The 22495-nt window shown below is 38.7% G+C and overlaps 1 protein-coding gene across 6 annotated transcripts in view; it reads right to left on the bottom strand.

The window, feature by feature from the left end:
* The window catches only part of FNDC3B (fibronectin type III domain containing 3B), a 316053-nt gene that overhangs the window by 219703 nt on the left and 73855 nt on the right, over nucleotides 1–22495 (bottom strand). For 5 of the 6 annotated variants that reach the window (XM_037525111.2, XM_054700361.1, XM_054700362.1 and 2 more), the window contains one exon: nucleotides 7409–7484. In XM_037525111.2, the coding sequence (XP_037381008.1) occupies nucleotides 7409–7484 (76 nt within the window). Of the gene's footprint in view, nucleotides 1–7408; nucleotides 7485–15516; nucleotides 15730–22495 lie in introns of those variants that run through there. The other variant, XM_054700365.1, reaches the window with a different exon arrangement.

Here is a 22495-nt window from a genome sequence, read left to right as displayed (position 1 = left end):
AGGCAATGAAATGGGGGCAATAACTTCAACTGATTTCCATAGGTTGGATAATCAAGTCATTGCCCCTCATTAATCAGCACATTTCTTTAGAGCAAAAATAACCAGCAAAACATCTCTAGATGAGGGTGATGATTGTGGTGTCAGTGGCAATTACAAGAGATTATCTCACTACCTTACTAGATAGAAATTATCATTTCTATGATAAGGCTAAGAGATTAAGCCTTAGCAAAGCCACCAGGGATTCACAGCAAAGAGCTTTTTACTTTTAAAACATATCCTTTGTAACTTCTTAACAAATGAAATCACAAATTTTATTGGGGGAGAACAAAGAAAGTCTGATAATATAATATTAAATGAAAGGACAGTGTCAAACAATCTTATTGCTTTTGTTTTATGGCTTAAAATTCCATAATTTATTGTAATAATTACATTTAGAAGCAAACACACTGGGTAACTCCCCTGAAGAGACTTTACCTCTCCTGGGTAACACACAGTTCAGCACTGGTATAACCCAGCCTCATGACATCACTCAATCCCAGCATGATGACAGCTACATATCTGATCACAGACTTTCTTTCCACACCTCCCAAAACTGGACTTTCTTGCTAGTGACCCATCAGTCTTGCCAGCCACACAGAGACCACCCTGCTGGTAAACTTCCAGTTACTCACCAGCAAGCTGTCTGAAAAGGGGTCTACCAGATCAGCAAACAGATAGGCTGTTGGTAACAAAGGCTATGCCTGTCTGTATCTGAAAGCCAGATCATCTTGTCCAATGTAAAGTCCCAAACATTTCAGTAGTGAGGTCTACTTCAAAACACCATAAGCGATTTTCATCATTATTTCATTTTACACACACACACACACACACACACACACACACAAACACACACGAGTAAAAGACTGATTTGTCATGAAGATGACATATAAGAGTTGTAAAATGAGCTGACAAGTTGATGGAATACTTCATATTTTCCTAGCAACTTAAGACTCTCACCTTAGAGCCTCACTGGAGGATTGTGAACTCAACTCTCCCCAAGAAAGCTTTGGATCAATCAGAAAAATAAGCAGGAGAAAAGGGTCAGCCTGAGCAAAATACTTGGTATTTTTAATTCTAAAAAAACTTCACTTTACTAAAAGTGAGGCCTAACAGTTCATAATAAAATTTAGCGATGCCTCACTATCTCCCCCTTCACCCCATCCAAACCAAAAGAAACAGGTTTTCAAGTCAGTTTCTCATGAGAAACAGAAGTATTCAAATCCTGACCTTGTAATAGGAAACAATATTTCCACTTACAATATAGACATTCTGCAAATAATTAAATAGCAATCAATTACAAGTTCAATGTAATGAAAACCTGCAAAGATTTCGAAGGATTTAACACATCCATACCACAATTGTTTCACTTTCAACCGACTAAAATATTTTCAACAAAAAAAGTGAGTGTGTGCAGATTTAAGCCAAGGTAAAGGGTTCAGTCAACCTTAAAGGACAGACTTCATATGCAACACCCCTCTACTTTGGTTTTAACTAGTGAAACAGGAATTTCTCATTTATATACAGTCTACTTTAAATGAGTAGACCATATAGAAGCTTTGTTTTGAAAATTATAGTCTACACCAGCTTGTAAACCCTAACTATGACACATTCATGTCTTTTCTCAATAAACAAGCAAGAGACAACAAGAGTTCCCTAGCACCTGCCATAAAATTCTTAGAAAGAATGACAAGTCAGAGTTTCAATGTGTCAAACAAGACTAATAAGTACACTTAAAGCACCAAATTGGGGGAACGGGGGGGGGGGGGGTAGTAACATTAAGGTCCCGTGGCAGTCTGGATGCTGACTCACACTGAAGGGGCGGGAGACAGGAGACAAACAGATTCTGAAATGTGGAACTGCTCTCAGTGGTGTCATTCACAGAGCAGAGTGGAGTGTTCATCAATGATACGGTTCCCACACTCACTGGGGCAAGGGGAGAATTCAACACAGAGCTGAAGAAGACTGAAGGAGAAATCAGAAGGAGAGAATAAAGTCTCACATTCTAACAGCATCAAAGCTACAGCCATCCCAGAGCAGGTCTCTCTTAAGAGTTTTGCTCCTACCATACATTCCATTCTCATTTCCAAGTCTTCATTTAATTCAAGTTAGCAAAGTAAATGGTCTTTGTAAAAGATGTCTGGATCATTCTGGACAAGAAGCATTAGCAATTAAGCATCTTTAAATATTATTCTTTGTTAAAATAATGGTGCCTACCAAGAGTTTTATTTGATTATCTTCTTAAGTCACTATGACATTTCCCTATTTTCTTCAGGCTTACAATCAGTGTTTAAAAGTCTTAAAACACACATCAAAAAACTGCAGAATTAGTATGGGTCAGTATTAAAGTTCTTTAGACTTGTAAGTAATTCTTTAAAGGAAACGGATTTGTTTCTAATTACCAACAATATCAGAAATTCGAAAGTTGTACAGAAACTTCAAACAAACATCGCTTCTTGGCCTTTTGGCTAAGATCAAGTGTAGAAACTTCAAACACCATTAAAGTACTTAACATCTTAAGCCCCCAGCAAAATAGTAACATTTAAAAGAAAAATCATCATTCCTGCCTATTGGAATGCCAGAGTCAGTCAAGGGTTCAACCAGTTATTCTTACCAGGCTGCGTAGCTGAACTAGGGTGGAGAATATAGTGTTTCCTGTCACAACGGCGTTCACAGTCTAATACAGGGGCTAAGGAAAGGTTTACACATATAACCAGACTGTTTTACGTGTAGTGCTACCTCTACCTGCTCTTCCAAGCACTCAGAGAAAGCTCAGAATAGACCGGAGTGATTCAGGAGGGCAGCTAGAAGAGACAGAGAGACCCTAAAGGAAGCACACTATTTGTTTTGGCTGGCGGATTTTACAGGGAGCAGAGAAATGGCCCAGATAAAAAGATGACATGTATGGACAGGAAGGAACACTGCCCTGCCAACACCTCAACCCAGACAAGGATATGAAAATAATGAGAGAACCACAGCTGCCCTGTATTAGTTCCTGAATTTAAGCAAAGGCAAGAACTCAGTCACATTGATTGCTAAGATTCTTTTTTCCCCCAACAATTAGTTCTTTTATGCAATTTCATCTGGCCAAGGAAAGAATAAAATGTTTTGTCTAAGATGCCATAGGTATAATGCTGCCTCCAAAAGAGACTAAACTATGACCTTTTGTGGCCCCCTTCAAGACCTATGATTCATGTTTCATGGAAAATATTGAGAAATATTCCATTATAAATGAATCTACTTTCACAGCATATTGTATGTTTCCTGTGTTTTCCTTCCTTCATTATCACCAAGGACATTCCCATGAAAACAAAATCTTGTTTTTCCCCAGAGTGATCTTATTTTTTACATCGATTTGCTCTGAATTTTCAAACTGCCTTTCAATGGCATCACAATGAGCTTCTGGGGTCTTTCTAGTGAAGTCATAAATGTTCTATAGAGAAAATTAACTAAGTAATGAATCCAACTACAAGTGGGGTGGGGGAAGGGTACTGACCTCAAATGGTGTAATTTCAAAATTTCCAGGAAGGCCAGCAACTAACTCCATTCCCGACCCTTAGTCTCCCCCACAGCAATTCCTAATCTGCTGGCTAGTGTTGAAATAGTAAAATTATTTGGCTGACGACTTGAACCATGGCTTGAGCAATGGATGTGACTAAAAAATTTCCAGGAAGGCCACCACTAACTGCCCAACCTCTATACCCCCTCCCCAAAAAAACCCAACTCCCCACCTGCTGGCTGGTATTGAAATAGAGCTTCGTTCTCTTTAGCTTTCATCTCTAGTAAAATGCAAGTACTTTTTTCATAAGTTTCTATTACAATATGACTTGATTTTCAGGTCAGACCATTGACTTGATGAAGTTATGATCAAGATCACAGTCTTCATTTTCAGACCATTTCCTATTAGATTTTTTTAAAAGGCAAGCAAGAAAAGACTCCCTTCCAATCAATCGATCCTCTCCCATTGTACCCGCCTTTTCCAAGTAGCTGGAGCTAAATATACACTGGAAGCTTCACCCCACCCCAACTCTGGGTCCAATCCTAGTTACAGACAGAAATAAGTTATAAATAATACTCTCTATATCACACTGTCTGCTCTGAGTTCTGTTAACAGGATGCCTGTCTCCACCATCCATTTTTGCTATCCAAAGTGCCTGGTAGCCAGCCTTTCCAGAATCCTGTTGCTCCAGGAATAGGAATGCATTTTGCTCTTGTCACATGCCCAGGAGAATGGAATCCTCCTCACTACTCGAGTTTATATTTCCCTGATATAAAGTTACAGAGAAAGGCAATAAAGAACTGGTACTCAAAGAGTCAACACCTAGTAAAGACAAAAACTCAGCCTTGACTCTTTCTAGCTATGTGGCTTTGGGCATGTGAATTAACCTCTAATGGCTTAGGTTTCCTTGTGTGTATTTTTATCACACAAATTAAATGAAAGAACATATACAACTCAAGAGTTGAATAAATATTAGCAATGACAAATGGTAATCATAGTATAAAGATAGCATAACTTGTATGGGAATTCACAAATACATTGCCGCCTCCCGTATTCTGTGTTGATCAGCTCTACCTACCTCAAGTGAAGCATTACTACCACAAACTGGAACGCGAATGGTTTGGGGATGATTTTCCTTCCAATATCAACAGTTCTCCCCGTTGCCCCAGTGCCTCCCAAATCCTGACATTGGGTTCCAGATCCTGGTTCCTCGCATACTGTCCTGGACCATTTCAATAAACTGGGCCACGCAACCATGCCATAAATGAAGATAATAGTAATCTCAGAAGAGAATGAAGAACAGGAAGGCTAGGGAAGCTAAAGATAAATGGCTTCACAATTCTGCTCTAATCAAAGGCATTTTTGAAATCATGGGAATGTGTGTTAGTGTCACTTATCTTTATTACCATGAATAAATACAAAGCTCCCTTTGGGAACAGAGCAAAATACATGCAGTATTTCTGCAGAAAACACCAGTTACTGACTTAAAAAAAAAAAAAAAAAAGAGGCTAACTTGACAGAGAGAGAGAGCGCACACACGTCTTTAGACACAAAACAGATTTTATATATTTTGATCTATTCAGTGATTTACATCTATTGCAAATACCTACTTGTTGAGGGTCACAGTCTGCCTGCCAACTCATGGGGCCCAATGTTACTATAAGCAGAGAACAACTGTTTTCTTACTGAACTGACAACACCAGCTTCATTCCATATAGGTGAAATGATTCTTCATTTGGTTTTTCTAGTTTGATTTTTTTTTTAAGATGTTGTAGATTGAGGCTTTCTTTGTTAATAATATCCATTAACTATATAGTACTACAAGAAGATGGAAGAGTCTATATTCCACAATATTGAAAATATTTATTTCCTCTTCTTTGACCTTTAAATTTTCTTCATACTGTTTTATCAATAAAGACTAGATTTGTTTTTAAATGGTTTAGAACACCAAAGATGAATTTCAAAGACACAATGGCCACAGAAATGCAAATAGTATATATCACTAAAAGAATGGTAAAGCCATTCTTTGGTATTGCTATTAAAACTCATTAGGGTCTTGAATGTTTGAAAATTCATTCATTTCTCAAAAATAGTTTTTACTAAATTTTTGTTCATTTAAGTACAAAAACAAGTAGAAAACCTATAAATTATACAATTAGATAAAAATTTCAGATATATAGTGATACTTTTATGGACACAAAACAGAAATAGAAAAATAGAAAAATCAGCTTGTTCCATGCAGATCATTATGAGAAACTAAAATTAAAAGGCATTTTCAATTAGTTATTTATATATGGTGAGCAAGACCAGGTGACCTCTGGTCAAATTCCAGTCCAATCAGTAACCTAGTATTATACTCAATTACATGCCAATTTACCATCTGCCCCATAATTCAAATCACTACCAAAAAGAACCATCACAAACAGGGCCTTCCAACACAATATTTATAGGAAACTGCAAATCTGGATGGATCTTCTTACACACTAAGCTACCTAGCTCAGAGTACCAAAATCATTTTTTCCCCAAAGTGAACTGTAGAGAAAAGGCATTGGTACACAAGCAAGAAATTAACAAATTAGCCCTTCCCTTAAGTGAGCTGAACCTAGGACTTGCTTGCCCTCTAATTGGTTGCTTCAAAAAACCAGCTGCCATAATATAAGCACCCCAGCGGAGAGGTCACTTGGTGGGGAACTGAGGAAGCCAATCAATAGCCTGCAAAAAACTAAATCCTGCTAACCTCCACTTGAACTAGCCTACAAGCAGTCTGAACTGCATTTATGTGGACTGCAGCACTAGCCCACACCTTGAGAAGCCCAAAGCCAGAGTGTTACAGGACCTGACCCCCCAAAAATGGGTCCTTTACCCTCTAGGGAAAGAATTCACCCGAGTACTAGATGTACCTGAGCCAGGCAAGGCTGTATTAGCGCATAAGGGGGCCAGGGCAGTAAAGAAGAATTAGCTGGCTCCACGGAGGAGTGAAGAGGAGGGCAAGTCAAAAGGTGGGGAGGAGAGCTGCATCATATTAATAAGTTTGTTCTGGGGTGGGCTACACGCAGGCATGCGCAGATGGGCTACATTCCAATTACGCACATGGACACGTGGGCTCTTAGCCTTCTCCCTCCCGGAAATTGTGAGATAATCTTTGGTCAGGATCTAATGCTTTTTTGTCTAGCATTGTGCCTCATGGTCAGTGTGGTGGGCCAAACTGCTATTTCAAATTTTAGACCACCTGTTCAAATAAGACATCAGAAAACTCACCCTACAGGCTTGCAATTTCTTTTACCTAGGTTGTCTAAACAGGACCCAGCTAAGTAGTGTTCCAATTCCTGGCCCACAGAAATTGACACTTGATCTTAGCCAAAAGGCCAAGAAGCGATGCCAACAGAAATTGAGATAACAAATGTCGTTTTAAGGCACTAAATTTTGGAGTAATTTCTTATTCAGCAATAAATATCCAGTAGATACTTAATATAGATCTTACTGCTAATACTATCATTACATATTTGAAATTTTTACCTAATTAGAAAAAGTACTTGCTGTTCTCAATTGGAACTTCAGGGTCTTTTAAAATCTCTGCATTTTTCAGGGCTACCAAATTCCATAATGTATGAAAACATTGTAAGCTTTCCCATATTAAATTAAATCGCTTAAAATTTAACAGAATACTAGAAGTACCTAACTTTGGTCACAGGCCTACATAAGCATTAAAAAGCTCCTATCTGACACAAAGGAGGAAAAATAGGCCAAAATCCAAGACATATTTTGCTTTTAGAAAATCACATGCAGAAACAAAGGAAAACTTTACTTTCTTAAAATTATAAATAAAGGTAAATTCCATTAATTAATTAAAAGGCTTACAAAATACTTCCTTACCTTGAATGCACTGAAGTGTTCCATCCTCTGCTCTTATTGTAAAAGTCTCACCTGGATTAACTTGAACGAGAATAACCTGCAAAATAACACATTAATTTCAATTTAATACTAGACAGCTGGGATTTCTCTTCTTGCCTAAATTTATGTACTAGACGGGAAGTATATGGCACATACTTCTTGTGGAACCATAAAACTTAGGATCTATCTTAGACCTAGTTCAAATTTTGGAGGGGAGAGCATACAGGAGGAGGGGAAGAAAGTACATGATTTGAATTTAGGGAACTGAATTTTCCTGTGTTGCTATAATGCTACATAAATTTTAAAAAACTCATTTTTTTAACTTTTTTTATTTTGCACAATTCCTTTTTTTCTTTCACAAATTTATACAAAAACTATACTTAGAAACTATACCTATAAAGCATAAACTTAAGACCTCCCTGGTGGCACAAGGGGTGAAGCACCACATTCTGAAGCAATCCACAGCCTCTGCAGCACGAGTTCGATCCCCGGTTGGCCAGGGAGAAACCCACATGGCGCAGCAGACTTCTCCTGCCTCAGCCACTGCTCCCCTCAGCAGTGTATTTCACTCGATCTGCCTGTTCTTTTCCCCACTCTGTCTCTGGTGGATCCTCTCACCCCCTACACCTCTGGCCTGTACCCCAGCTCTGTATGCATAAATAAATAAATCTTTAAAAAAAATAAAGTATAAATTTATACATACTTATAAACTATAAAGTTGCATAGAGAAATGAGAGTCTGACCTAACCCTGTTACACACTGTTCTCAAGTGTTCTCCAATGTACCTGTGTGTAGGCTCTGGAAATGATAATGAACAGTATAAAATAAATAATAATAGTATAAACAGCTTCCAGCAAACACTCAAATTTTTAAATCTATTACCTGAATGCCAGTGCTTTAGTTATAGTAACATAAATATTTAATTTAGAAGACAGTTTCCAAAACACCAGACATTGCATGGCAGTGGCATGGTAACATTCTTCCAAGAGTCAGTTTTAATTCTAATTTAATACAGTTCCTCCTTTACATAATAAATGAAAAAAATCACTAATTTACATCTAAACACAATTTAAATGATGCAATCCAAGCTTAAGAACTATAGTTAAAAATCATGTGTAAGGTTAACACTATTAAATAATTACTGTTTATTTCTAGAAATTGGCAAGTTGTCAGTGTCACATTCATCTTATAGCTCTCAGCAAAAACCTCTGTCTTGAACCTTCCCATATACTGTTCCTTGCCTGTAAAGCTCTTTCTGTAATGTTATTCTTTGCCAATCACCTATCTTATTCCCTCACCAGCTAAAGCCTATTCATCTCACCAGATTGAAAGTGGCATTTGACCCTCAAGATAGAGGGGTCTCGCTATGTTAACAAGGAAAAAATAATACAATCCTACTTCTCCTTCCTATAATTTACAATTGCAATTACTAATTAAGCAATTATTTTAGTGTCTGTCTTTCCTTTTTCAATCTGGGCTCTGTAAGAGTAAAAGTGCTCAAAACTGTGCCTGGCACGGAATTAAGAGCTTGGTAGCTATTTTTACTGAATGAACAAAAACCTAAAATGCAGAAAACCATTATAATTATTTCACCTTAGAAATTAGGCTTTCAAAATATGTAATTTAAAAAAAAATATGGTAGTCTGTGTACCATAATTTTTGTTTTGGAAAACTACCGAGATCAAAGTCATTCCACCTGTAAAAACTAAACCTTCAATATCCTTGTATGTTGCTGCTTCTAATAATTCACCACAAGAGATATTAACTTTTTTTTTTAGTTAGGAAATACATTTACTGGAGAAGGCAGGGTCATTTAGGTAAAAGCAGTTCATACTACCTCCCTGGTGCTTCTCCTTATGTTGAATTATTGGCTATTTCAAGGCAGTTTACTTTTCTGTACAGTAACTATGTCAATAATCTTTCGGCCTTCAGTAGTCAAAGTCTCACCAATGTAAATACATCATGCCATTTTAAAAACTCAAAAGGAAATCCCTTCAAATCTTTATAGGGTGATTAAAACCTTTCAATTGCTTGCTTGAAGTTGAGCTCTTAAAGTCACTCCCAAAACGAAAATAGTTTCAACTTTATTTTTACATAAATATAAAACACTGCTCAAGTACAATGAAAAATGTTTCAATAAAGTGTCCATGTCATTTCTAAAAGTCCTTAGACCAATTTTGACAACACCGTAATAGAGCAGAAACCATCTGCTTTATACTTAGACCTCTAGGGAAAGGCCAATATATATAGAATTAGTTAGGGGGGGAAAAAATCAAATCAGGGCCTCCCCCGTGGCGCAGCGTTTGAGAGCTGGGTTGTGAAGCTGCCTGCAGCCTCTGCAGCGCCAGTTCGATCCCCGGCTGCTCCCCGGCCACTGGAGGAGGGTCCCACATGGCTCGCAGACCTCTCCTGCCGCCCGCTGCTCCCCTCAGCAGTGTACTTCGGTCCTTCTGCCTGCTCTGCTCCCCGCTCTGGCTCTGGTGAATTCTCTCACCCTCCCGCGCTTCTGACTGTACCCAGTGCTTGTATGTATCAATCAATCAATCAATCAATAAATCTTTAAAAAAAAAAAATCAAATCAACAGACACTAAACTGTCGCCCAGATATTCTCTGACAATTCCAAATTCATATACCCTCTTCCACCACACTCATAATTATCAAAGTGTCCTGAAGGGTCTTTGAAAATACAAGTCACTGGTATTGTGAAAAAGTCCCAGGGAAGAGGGATTTCTGACCTAGGGTGTGTTCCAAATTGTCACAATATCTGCTTATCATGTGCACGAAAGTCTATGTAATGGCTCCTTAGTGGTGAGTGACACCACACCACAATTCAGAGAGTGGACAGAATCCACAGTGCTTCCCTCTTTGATGGGGGCCGGGGAGTATGGTAGGGCGGAAGGGACACGTCCACTTCTCCAGGGGAAAAGATAGGAAAAGGGCTTTCAAGCATCCTACTAAAATACTTCTTTTCAAATGTTTAGTTCCTGTAATTTTTGCCTGCTGTTGCGTTGCTATAGCAACCAGATTATAATCTACCAAGTTACCTAAGAAACCAGGCAAAGCTCCTGTGTTCCAATATATTTTTTTTTTTTTTTTTTGTAAGAGCAAAAGTCATTGAGCCAAGTGTGTTCATCTTGGTATGGAGGTGTTTTAGAAGAAAGTATTTAATCATACTGAAAGAGACTGATTACTTTGCTGTTTTCACTGTCAATAAAAGGTAAAAATAAAATTTTGACACACCAACCCAGGAATCTGTCCCTGACAACAGAGACGAATGACAATGCAGGCTCGCATCACGCATCTTGAGGAGCAGGAGTCACACCCTGGCAGGCTCTCTGGCACTTAACCTTTCATATCAGATGAGAGAGAGAGCAAGTGAGAGAGAGCGACAGAGAGAGGGTGTGTGTGTGTGTGTCTGTCTGTCTGTCTGTCTTTCCTCCCTCCTCCACGAAGTAGACATAACTGTTACAAGTTCTCTTAAATACACATCCACCAGTTTTTGGTCACTACCCACTTCATTTCAGGTTTTTCCAAAGTCAGCATTAAACCTATTCATGCTGCATTCTGTGTCTTGTCAGAGGTGGGGAGAAAGAGAAAAATTTTAACTACTGATTTTTTTTTTTTGCCCCAGAGATGTGAAAATAGAAACATGTTAATCAAAAAAGCATACTTCAGGCTACTATTGCTTCATTAGATCTGTTTCAAATCTGTTAGAGCTACATGAACCAAGCAGCCTGAAACAACCAGAAGGCAGTTATCAAGGCTTAATGAAAAATAAGTGACTGTTATTCCAAAGTCTAAAGAAACAATAAAACAAGAGTAAGAATTAATATAATTGAGTAAAAGGCTATAAACACAACATCCTGGCAGAGATTTACCCAACAAAACAACTGAAACAGGTATAACAGATCTTCCCTTCAATGTATAAATCTAAATCTGTTTCTAACTCACTAGAAGAGAAAAATGAAAGCAAGTTTTGCCATTTAAATTTGGGGTGATTGATTAACCAGAAGATTAGTAGTATAAGACCACTCCTGGAGGCACATTCCTAATATATGCCTCAAATTAAAAGTTACCAGCCACCTGGCTAAACAATCACTGCCAGGCATGCATCCATCACAAAAGCTTCTGCTGGGACAACAGTACGGACTAAAAGTGAAATATTATATTTGTAGCATTCTTAGAAGTTAATCTAATACCCAGACGACAGAGACATGAACTCTGCTGGGAGAGGAGTTTCCATTTCGTATTTGGAGATTTCTCCACTTGCCATGCTCTGTGAAGTGTGTCTTATTCCTAGATGTTTCATGTATTAATGAACACTTCTCACTTAGAACCAGCACTTATGATAATCCATCAGATTCCTTTAAGGCAAATGAGCTAGAACTGGACTCAGCCCTCTGACCAAATGCATTTTCCTCCCTTCTATCATGCAGTGCCTTCCCACAGAAGTGGGTGGGTTTCACAGTCAACTGTCTATGGAGAGACTTGAAAAAATAGCTATAAAGAGAGAAAGCATTTAACACAGGGCATTGTCCCCAATGGCAGAGGGCAAATTCTTTTCTAGGAAATCAGTGCTCACTCCCTAAGGCAGAGCCCCTCTAGTCCAAAATGGCAGTTAGGTGATAAGAAATCTCTTAACTAACAACAGTTTTTATACTGGTTGGGCTATACTGGCATAGAGTCCCCCTCAACAACACGATTTTTTCTCAGCTCTTAGGATGAGCCCATGAGATAACCATTATCACAATGACTAGATGCCATTTCTCATGGCCCAATACTAGGCATAAGAAAAATAAAAGACTGCATTTTAAGCTCCATGCTTTCCAAAATTCAAAGACTGGACTAGATTAATAAAAGAGAAATCAGAAGAACCGAGAAGGACAATTTTATGCACTCAATCACTCTAGTGCCTGCTGAAAATAAACACATTGAAAGTTCAATAACTGCATTTCGTGAAATAAGTGTTCTTAGAGGAGTTATTGCTATATTTCAGTCTAGTTCAGCAACTATCAGGGAGTTCCCAGAATGGGTCAGGCATACCTCTAGATATTGGAAATAAAACCTTAGATAATACAAGGTTCTACCCACTGCAGGCAGACAAATGCAACTTGTGTGCAATGAGAAGAGTAGGGTGGGGGAATCATTTGAACATAAAACATTCAGATATTGGTAAAAAGCTATTGGAAAAAAAGTGCAATGATAGTTTGTAAGTAGTTGTACATTTCTATTCCCTCTGCACACTAGCTAGAATAGAGATCCTATTACAAAAAAAAAAAAAGCTGCTGTTTGGAAAGAATAAAATATAGCATTAACTTAGATGGAAAAAAAATGTAAAATGTAAATATAGATGACCTAAGCTAGGTTAAAAGCCTCTTTTAAGAGAGCCACAAATGCCTCAGTCTAAAGTTTCAACTTCAGGGCTTGCAAGATAAAAACCAAAAACATAAAAGATGAAAATTCTATGTAAGCTTAAATGTAGTTTTTCTCTGGCTAAGAGTAACAGATGCCACATATCCATATCCTTGTGCATTTGGAGTATACTTATTTAAATATCCTTTCATTTTATTAAATATATTTTTATAGAGTTGTTAAGTACAAGATATATGTATCTCTATGTATACCTTTACTTAAAAATCATGTAAACTAAGAATGAAATTTGGCCCCTGACAGTACCATTGCAGAGTTCATCCTTGTTAAAATGTCCATCAGGTGAGATACAACCTTCCTTTCTCAATTCTACCCATGTACTCCCTGGCCTCAAGCTGAGCTCCAGCCGCAGTGATGAAGAATCGGCAGCTCTCAGAGCTTTCCACCTTATCCTGAATGTGCTTCCCACAGTGAATACAGAATGTCTCCCTGCATTTAGATCTAGCTACCCTTATGTCTGGTTTTTATTGGCTGAGACAGAGCAACATCGTCAATGATGATGTAGTAACTGATGTCACATGTCTCTGGAAAGGTGTGAGTGAACCTAAATAAACAAATCTGCAAGAATCTCAAGGTCCATGAAGAAAGTTATTAACTGCCTATATTCCCAATATTCTATTATTTTAAAAGCCCATTTCAGTGCTGGTCATGTCCTTCTTTTAGCGCTGTTCTTCCCCTCAGGCATAATGAAGAAGTAATGCACCCAGGAATCTGTCCCCATCCTGCTAGCTGATGGAAAATCAAAGTATTCTGTCATCATATATTCTAGAGCTATCTTTTCTGTATTAATTTTACATATACTAATTGCTTAAAATCAACACCACTATTACTTGATATTTAGTACCCACTCTCGTAAAATCAGAATGAATACAAACATGTAACATTCAAGGATTTGGGAAGGATGTTGCAGGAGAGAGAGAAGACATTCCCTCCTCATCACCTACTCAGGTCTCGACATTGAATTAATTATATAGAAGTTATTTATATACTTAATGCAACTACTGAAATATTGATTACTCAACAAACATTTGCTAAGCAGTTACTCTTTATTAAACACTGATGATTCTAGGAGAAGAAATCCTACTCATTTTTGTGTTGGTGCAAGAGTAGAAAATGCAATTAACTGTAATACAATGATCATTTGCTATTAAGTGCTACGGAAACTGAAGAAATCATTGAGAAATCAGGAAAAGTTATAGTTGGGAGTGACATCTAAGAGAGGATTAGAAACTAAGTGGATAAGCAAAAGAACAACACACAGCAAATTCATGAATGATATGATGAGTTTAGAATACCTATGTTGCTATAATGACATATGCAATTAATATCGGGAAAAAGGGAGAATGCAGAGTCAGGCCAAGGCCAGCCCAGAAAAGCTCTTTTACATCTGGACTTTATCCTCTGAGCAATAGAAAAGTAGACATTATCAGGTAACTCTCATAGCTGTGAGAAACTCACAATGAGAAGAATGACATGTGAACACCAAGAAAGATGTTAACAAAACATCCATCTGTGATATAATTCAGGGATTATGTTGTTCTAATTAAATTTTAAAAAAAAAAATAGGGGTCTCCCTAGTGGCCTAGAGGTTAAGTCTCAGGGCTATCACCACTATGGCCTAAGTTTGATCCCCGGCTAGGGAGCTACCCATGTATGGCGCAGAGACCTCTTCTGTCTCACCCACTGCTCCCCTCAGCAGTGTACTTCAGTCAGTCTGCCTGTTCTGCTCCCCACTCTGTCTCTGGTGAATCCTCTTAACCCCCGCACTTCTGGCTTATTCCCCAGTTGTTATACATACACACACACACACACACACACACACACACACTGTCTGTCTCTCTCTCTCTCTCTCTCTCTTTCTCTTTCTCTCTCTCTCTCTCTCTCTCTCTCTCTCTCTCTCTCTCTCTCTCTCTCTCTCCTTCAAAAATTAACTGATAATTTAGCCTTTAAAAATGGTTGGCTATCCAGATTGAAGGGTTTGCAGTTGACGAGTTCTGCCTTAATCCCAACCAATACAGGGGTCTCTAAAATTACAAGGTGTAATAATGTGTGTGAGCCATCACTATTTTTTCCCACTTCCTCTCACTTTCCAATTCTGTTCTCTAACTCTGATTCTGCTATGTTTCACCTCCAAACCACCGTCGTTGCTGGGCATCCATGTGTGCCCTTCTCTTGTGCTCCTCTTAAGACTTTCTGTCCCTTATTTCTTCTTTGGTTTGTTAGCTTCTGCTCTAAAATGTTATGAGTGGTTAAGCCACTCTCTGCTAATCTCATTTTGAGCTGATACTTTAAAAATTAAGAATCCCAAAATTCACAGTGAGAAGAGCACATCCAAGAGATTATAGCCGTGTCCCGCTCTGCCAGGCAGGGAATTTACTAATCTGTCTAATCCTGGATTCACACACCTGAAAAAAAGAGAATACCTGCCAATTATGTGTGCTGTAAGGAATACAGCATGCCTAGCAAAGAATAAAGCCTTACACATAATATGTGCCCAATTAATGACTTATTAATATTTCTTTTTCTTCAAATTTTTACCAGGGACGTCTCTCAGTCTCAAGAAAAATTGTGGCCTCTATAGACTCTCTTAAAGAAAAAATTTTACCAAATCTACCACATTTCATGTTCTCAGTAAAATCTAAAAACAGCTAATTCTCACCTCTGACCAGATTTTCTGTTTGGGAAACATTCTGGCTTTCCTTGAAAGCTCACCTCCCAAACTCCTTCACATTCCACTGTCTGTTCAGCTTCCGTGGAGCCCAGCAACGATAGTGACTGTAGAATCCATACACAGAAGTTCTGAAATCTAAGCCCTTCACATCCACAAAATGGCTTGAATTAACTTGAAAATGCTTCTAATTAAGATTGTTAACAAAAGTCAGCCATAAAAAATAATAAAGTAACAGTACACAATATGTGGAAATTTCCTATTCAGCACCCAGAATTCCAGCAGAGGATCCTTTTCTGACTCATATACTGCCTTCCCAAAGCACACGGGGAGAATTATACTCAACCAGATTCACTAAGGAGCATCGGGCATTTGCCTTTTTAAACACTTAAGCAACTAGTTTGAAAGATTATCAACCATACAATCCTGAAAAACAGAATTACACAGATGGATACTTAAGAACATCACAAAATTTAAAGCAACTGTCCAGATGTAAAATTTCAAGCAAACAGTCAGAAAATGCTCTTCAAAAATGTAATGCTTTAAGACTTTCCTTTCCAGATTTTAGTACTAGAGCACTGTAAGCAACTGTTGGAGAGCCCAGTACATTATACTCTCAGTCTTGGAAGAATGACATACGTGAGTGCATACGCATACTGACTCGTACAAATGAAAGATTATTCCAATTCTTCCCTCATTCTGCACGAAGTCCAAATTCAGGACTGACACTAGTCTCTGCAGACAGCATAGGAAAAATGTGACAAAGATTTTCCAGCTTGCCCCTCCCCTCCTCCTCACATGCCCTCAGCACATACAAGCACACAGCAGATTCTATGCACGTCTCTAATTCAGGGCCAGTTTATGCACCATGACATCAGTGCGGTATAATGAGCCAAGTTTAAACTCCATCTGGGACAAATAATGTCCAGGCACACTGTGACTTCTTTTGTTTATATACACTGACTAAATATGTCTTGGTGGTAGATGAACTAACTCTCAAGATTTATTTCCCAAGGCCTCCAAAACAATATTCTGTACCTCTGAAGCAACTCCCTGTCTCTAGTTCTCGTCCAATGCTCTGCGTAAGTGATTTTTAACAGAACACATGATTTTGAAACATATAATTAACATCTTGAGGAGAGTTAAAGTCCAAGCAGCCCTTCATCAATCTAAAACAAAGACAACGTGGAACTTGCTAGCCAATGGATGCACTATCACAGCTCATGGCACAAACACTGAATGACACTTAATCCTGTAATCCCCCAGAGCAAGGAATAAGCAGAGGTAAGAGATTAATGGAATACTCATATAGCAAAGTGGCCATTTTCTTTCTCTTTTTTAGGATAAATTTAGGATTTCTTTTTTATTCTGGCATTACTTAAGAAAAAGATAATAATAAATTCAGAATAAAAAACAATCCAATAGGCTCAAGTCCTGAAAGTATCCAGATTTCTTAAGACACAAAAACTCTTCCTCTAGGGTAACAGTAACTTCTAAATGGAAATGAAATGTGGGGTTTGGGAGGAAAAGAAGACAGACCCTCTCCTAAATCTCAGGCTGAGATTCTCAGCCCCTTGCTACTTTCTTTGATGACCACCATTTCCCTGCAGCTGCTGATGCCCGTGGGAGTTGCTACCCTAACTACTAATCTCAGGGAGATAACCATTCTCTATGAAAGAAACTGAGCTGCTTTCTAGTGACTGGGGTCTCAGATGACTTCACCTTCAACTCCTGCAAACTCATCCTGTGCCTCCAGGCCACAGAAACCACCACTGTTTGTTATACAATTTTCGGAAGCTCCAAAACCAGAATCACTGCCACCTTCAGGAGTTAATGTGAAGATCCCATAAGTTAACAAACAGCAATACTCTTCTTTGGGAACTTGACAATTTTAGCAGTGCAAAACCCAGTCCCATTACTTGAACAAGACAACAGAGACATGCCTAATCCAAGCAGCTCCAACCTTCCTGTAAGGTAGGACATGAGTGAATTCAAATGCCAGTTCTGTGATTTGTCAGTTGCAAGCACTTAACCTTTCTCTACTCTGGTTCTGTTTAAACACTGTTTACCACCATATAGGGTGCATGATTACTGGATATAACAATGTATATACATACTTAGCAGGATTCCCAACACCTTATAAGCCCTCAAATAGTTACTATTCATTACCCTCACCACAAAGGGAACATAAATATCAGAATATGAGTCACTGTTTCTAACAATTTCACTTACTGGTCCCCGAATAATCACTCAACTAAAAGTGAGTTTGAAACGAATGTCAAAAATTTTAGATACTTGACAATCCTTCAATGTCAAAAATCTGACCTTGATATATCTTTTACACAGAGAATCACTGAACAGTACACCTTACAGAAGCTTTTATCCTACATTTCTCCCTTAGTTTTAGAATAATTAGGAAATGAGCCGCTGTCCCCGTCCAGAGCAAGAGCACATACCTGGTGTGATCCCTCTATTCAAATTTCCTTTCTAGGGTCTCTTTAAACTTCCGAATCAGCCTCAAGCTGTATGGTGTGGACAGGCAATCAACAAAAGGCGGGAAATTCTCCATGACTAACCCTAAGTAAACGACTTTAAAAGTGATAACATAGAGACTCTGAAAAGTAAACTGGTTATAAAATATTATAGTGAAAAAACTATCAAAATAAAATATGTTTATAATTAAAATTTTAAAAAATCCTCTATCATCCAACCCATCCTTAATTGACTTCCTCAGTCTTTAAAACATATTATTGACAAACAGGGTGTATATAAGCCTAAGGTCTGACTTGCCAGCGCAATCCTTAAAAGAAAAATATGTATGCCATTCCTCGGTAATTCATATTAAATTCATATTTCATTATCATACTTATTTTCAGTCATGACTAAAGCCTCCCAGCCCCCAGCAAGTCTTCACTCTTTCTGGGCTCTCCGGTGTTCTCTGGCGGTTCTGCTCTTCCATTTGTTCTGCTTCTGCTGGCGTCCCCATGACGCTGCCCTTATAAGCCCAGTCTTAGCCCAGGTGAATCCCATCTACACATGCCCACACCCCATTCCAGGTGCCCAACATTAGGCATGCATTCAGGACCGCAGGGTTCCGTCATCAATCCTAATGGCAGATTGGGCAGAAAAGCCTGATACCTTTTCATTTATCCTACAGTCACCAAATAAATTATAAAGAAACTGCTGTTCTGTAAAGCCTTTAGGCCAAGGTGATAAGAATTAAGACAGACTTTAAATGGATTCATTCTATAAATGCAAAACAAAAACTTTAATAGTAAAACCTAATGGTCTTAAATAGGTTAAAACCTAAAAGCTATGATCCACACCATCACCATCACTAACCACAGCACATTCTTCATGTGTCGTTGTTCCTCCACAAGGTAGATCTACTACTCAACACTACAACATAAAGGCAAATCAATCTTCTCTCTGCGGGAGTAACATGCTTCAGTAGTGAACTTTTCTAGTCACTTAGAAAACAGCATTTTTTTTAACAACCCTTCTAAAACTTAAATGCCGTGCAACATAACTGGATAACAGCAAAGTATACTTCTCTCCAAACCTGAGGTTTGCTCCCAAGAATTGATTTCCCTTTTTTGAATATAAGACTGGAACCCAAATGAAAATTTTAGTGATGTAAATACTCTCTAGTCAACCTGGCCCCAAAACAAGACCTGTTAACTCCAGTTGTCTCCACCTAACAGTCCAATTATTCATAAAGCAGAAGACCTTAGCAAAATAATTTTGTAAACGTTGATATCCATTTTATTCAAATGCACACCTACTATACCGAGGAGCTAGAATGGGCAGTAAAGAGTAAATCTGGGAGAGGCAGGGCCAGGTTATTCTGGTTAATGATCATGCCACGCACACCTGCTGTCCATAAAACACATTTCCTCTCAGCAATGATCTAATCTGATCTGATGGTCGCCTGTTAAGGAAAAAGGCCCAAGGCAAAGAAGTAATACCAATGTAGGCATGAACACTAATGTGGTATGGTGATTCTGGCAGCCCACCACAGTCCAGCTTCAAATTATTCTAACAACAGAGTTGCACAGATATTACTGAAAGGTACCTAGCCCTGGACAATCCTCATTTAAATAAAGAAAGCAATGTAATCTAGGTACTATGATGAAGGTGGCTAAGCCCAAAATAACCTAAACACAATACTGCTGCGCTTCAGGAACAGGCTCCTGGGCTGGCTGTTTATTTACATCTGTATTTGGAGACACACACACACATCCTAGCTTCTAAAACATATAACTGAAACCCTTCTAGAAAGGCATATGAACGAGGATCCACACTAGTTCATTTCATAAGTCAGAATGCAAGCAGAAAACTGAGAAGCTAAAATCACTTCATCAGTATGATACACAGTGAAAAAAAATCTTAAAACCTTTTTGCTATATTTAAAACTCAATATGCATGAGTACAAGATGTAATTTCAAAGGTAAGAAAGAGAACAGTTTCTAGGTCCCAAATTCAGGTGACCAGAATCCAGCAAATCTGGAAACTGAGTAGAGAGGACAGAGCAGGGAAGAGGCTAGCATTCCCCACCTAAAACAGCAGCTGCTACTTTCTGTCAGTCAATTGTTGACCAGTGGGATAAGCAGTCGTGTTATCATATCTTCCAATTTTCCAGTTAAACAGAATTTTATGTAAATCTTCCACTTTTTAAATGTTGCCAACTAATTACTTTTTGACTAATTTTGCAGGTTAAGAAAAAAATGCCTATGACAAATGCCATAAGTTGCCAGTTTTTAAGTCCTGATTTAGACGAATTAAATGGCTTCATTTCCTTATCCTTCATCCAATCCTGACAGACTTGTTGAACGCTACCTCAGAGCCAGGAAACCCATGAACACGGGTCACGGGCCCTGTTCTCCTGGAGTTTACAGTGCAACCAAAGAAATATTGCAATAAGTTGAAAATAATCACAATATTAACATCACCATAGAGGGCCTCCCTGGTGGCATAAAGGGTTAAGCACAGCACTGTGAAGCTATCCGCCTCTGCAGCACTAGTTCAATCCCCCCCCCCCCCCCCCCCCCCCCCGCAGTCCAGGGAGCAACCCACAAGGCGCAGCAGACCTCTCCTGACTTGCCCGCTGCTCCCCTCAGCAGTGTATTTCAGTAGATCTGCCTGTTCTGCTTCCCACTCTGTTTCTGGTGAATCCTCTCACCCCCTGCACCTGTGACCTGTACCCCAGTTCTTGTATGCATAAAAAAATAAATCTTTAAAAAAACAAACTACCATGGAGTTTAAGATTGCTGTTATTTTACAGCTTAGCCTTACCACGTCAGTATTTTTCCTAATCCTCTCCTTTTTGAAGGCGGCTCGATTTCTACCATTTGAAGGATACCGACTACATCTTGTATCTTATTATCATTGCCTTTGGCTAATTAAATTCTGAAGTGTTTCTCAACCCAGACAGCTCAGAGCTGTCATAATTATATATCACATCATAATTATTGTGGGTGCCACATATAACAACACCCTCTGATAATACGGCATCAACATTTTTGTTTATGAGACAGAGATCATGCATAGGCTGTGCCTTTTCCAAAGACTTAGTAGTGAGCAAAACTGGCAAACCTGAGGTAGAGAGGATTATAAACCAGACCTCAGATCAGATATACTCACACTTTTTTTTTACAGCTAAAAAGAGGCATGGTGACTGCCTCTACTTCTAGAAAATGACTCTGGTTGTGGGGTTCTCAGGAGCTGCACCTCTGCAGAGTCAGTAATTCTGAGAACAGATGCCAAGGAGCCAGTGATAGATGTCAGACTGGCTAATCAAAGGTTCCAGAGAAGAGATCATAGAATGTACACCAATATATTTCTTTTTTGTTTGGGGTGCCTCTAATATTAGCTCCCCATTGAATATGCAATTCTTACAAAGTAATCTCATTTTATAAGCAAAAACTGATTATATGATATTCAAAGTCTGAATATAGTCCCAGACTTCACTACTGGTGACATCTCTGTTCAGGCTCAGCCTCCCACACTTCTAGCCTGGTCTATTTGCCAGCCTGCCTGTCATGCTCTCTGCTCCACCCCTCCTCTCTGCTCCCAAGGTGCATTACATTCTGCAACACAATCACTTCCGTGACGCTACACATACATAGACACAGTTTTTATGTTTTCAGATAAGCCACATTTTGCTACCCAACTGGACTGCTCGTTCCTTTAGCACAAGAACAATGCTTTATTCGTCTTTGTGTTACCAGCACCTATTAATATGCTGGCCTAGAAGACATTTGATAAATGCTTATTAAAGTGAATAAATCTACTATTCAGTCACTTATTAATTCAGTTATAAATCCTACCTCTCATCCCTCCTTTCTACTGTAACTTTCAAGTAAGAGGCTGACAGTATCTTGACAGCTGAGGCCTTTATAAGTTTGAGTGATGGAGAAAACACAGGTCTGCAGTAACAATTTTATTTAAACATCTGCACAAGTTAGACATTTCTCATACAGCTTGATGCTAAAGGGTCTGATGCAACACTGAGTTTCCCAGTACCTGCTTTCTTAAACCCACATATGACTAGCCTAATTCTTTACTTTCTGCCTGAAACCCCAGCTCCTAAGTAGGAAATATCACTAAAGGAGTTCTATAGAATGTCATTTGGAAAAATAACCACAGTCCCATTCTTATTTGAATACCCTTCTTTTTCCTGGGATAACGTCCCAAGAGCTGTTTAATCACTTTAACACACTATACTGGTTATGAAACTCTTTTTGGGTTTCCTTGACATGGAGGCTACTAGTAGTTAGGTAAGAATCAACCTGTGTGGTAAGAGGATATGAGCAAATGCAAGAGGAGGGCCATTAGGGAAAAAAAGAAAAGATCACTAGGTAGGGGGCAGAAGCATATTTGATGCACAAGACATGCCAACAATGAGCATCCTCTGAACATGGGACGTTTTAATATGCTTAGTGTGCTATTTGAAATGTGTACTGGGAAG

Source organism: Talpa occidentalis, unplaced genomic scaffold (assembly GCF_014898055.3).
Source record: "Talpa occidentalis isolate TD23 unplaced genomic scaffold, MPIMG_talOcc4v2.1 talOcc4.4, whole genome shotgun sequence".
Lineage (NCBI taxonomy): Eukaryota > Metazoa > Chordata > Mammalia > Eulipotyphla > Talpidae > Talpa > Talpa occidentalis.
This window is presented reverse-complemented; position numbering and strand designations above follow the sequence as displayed.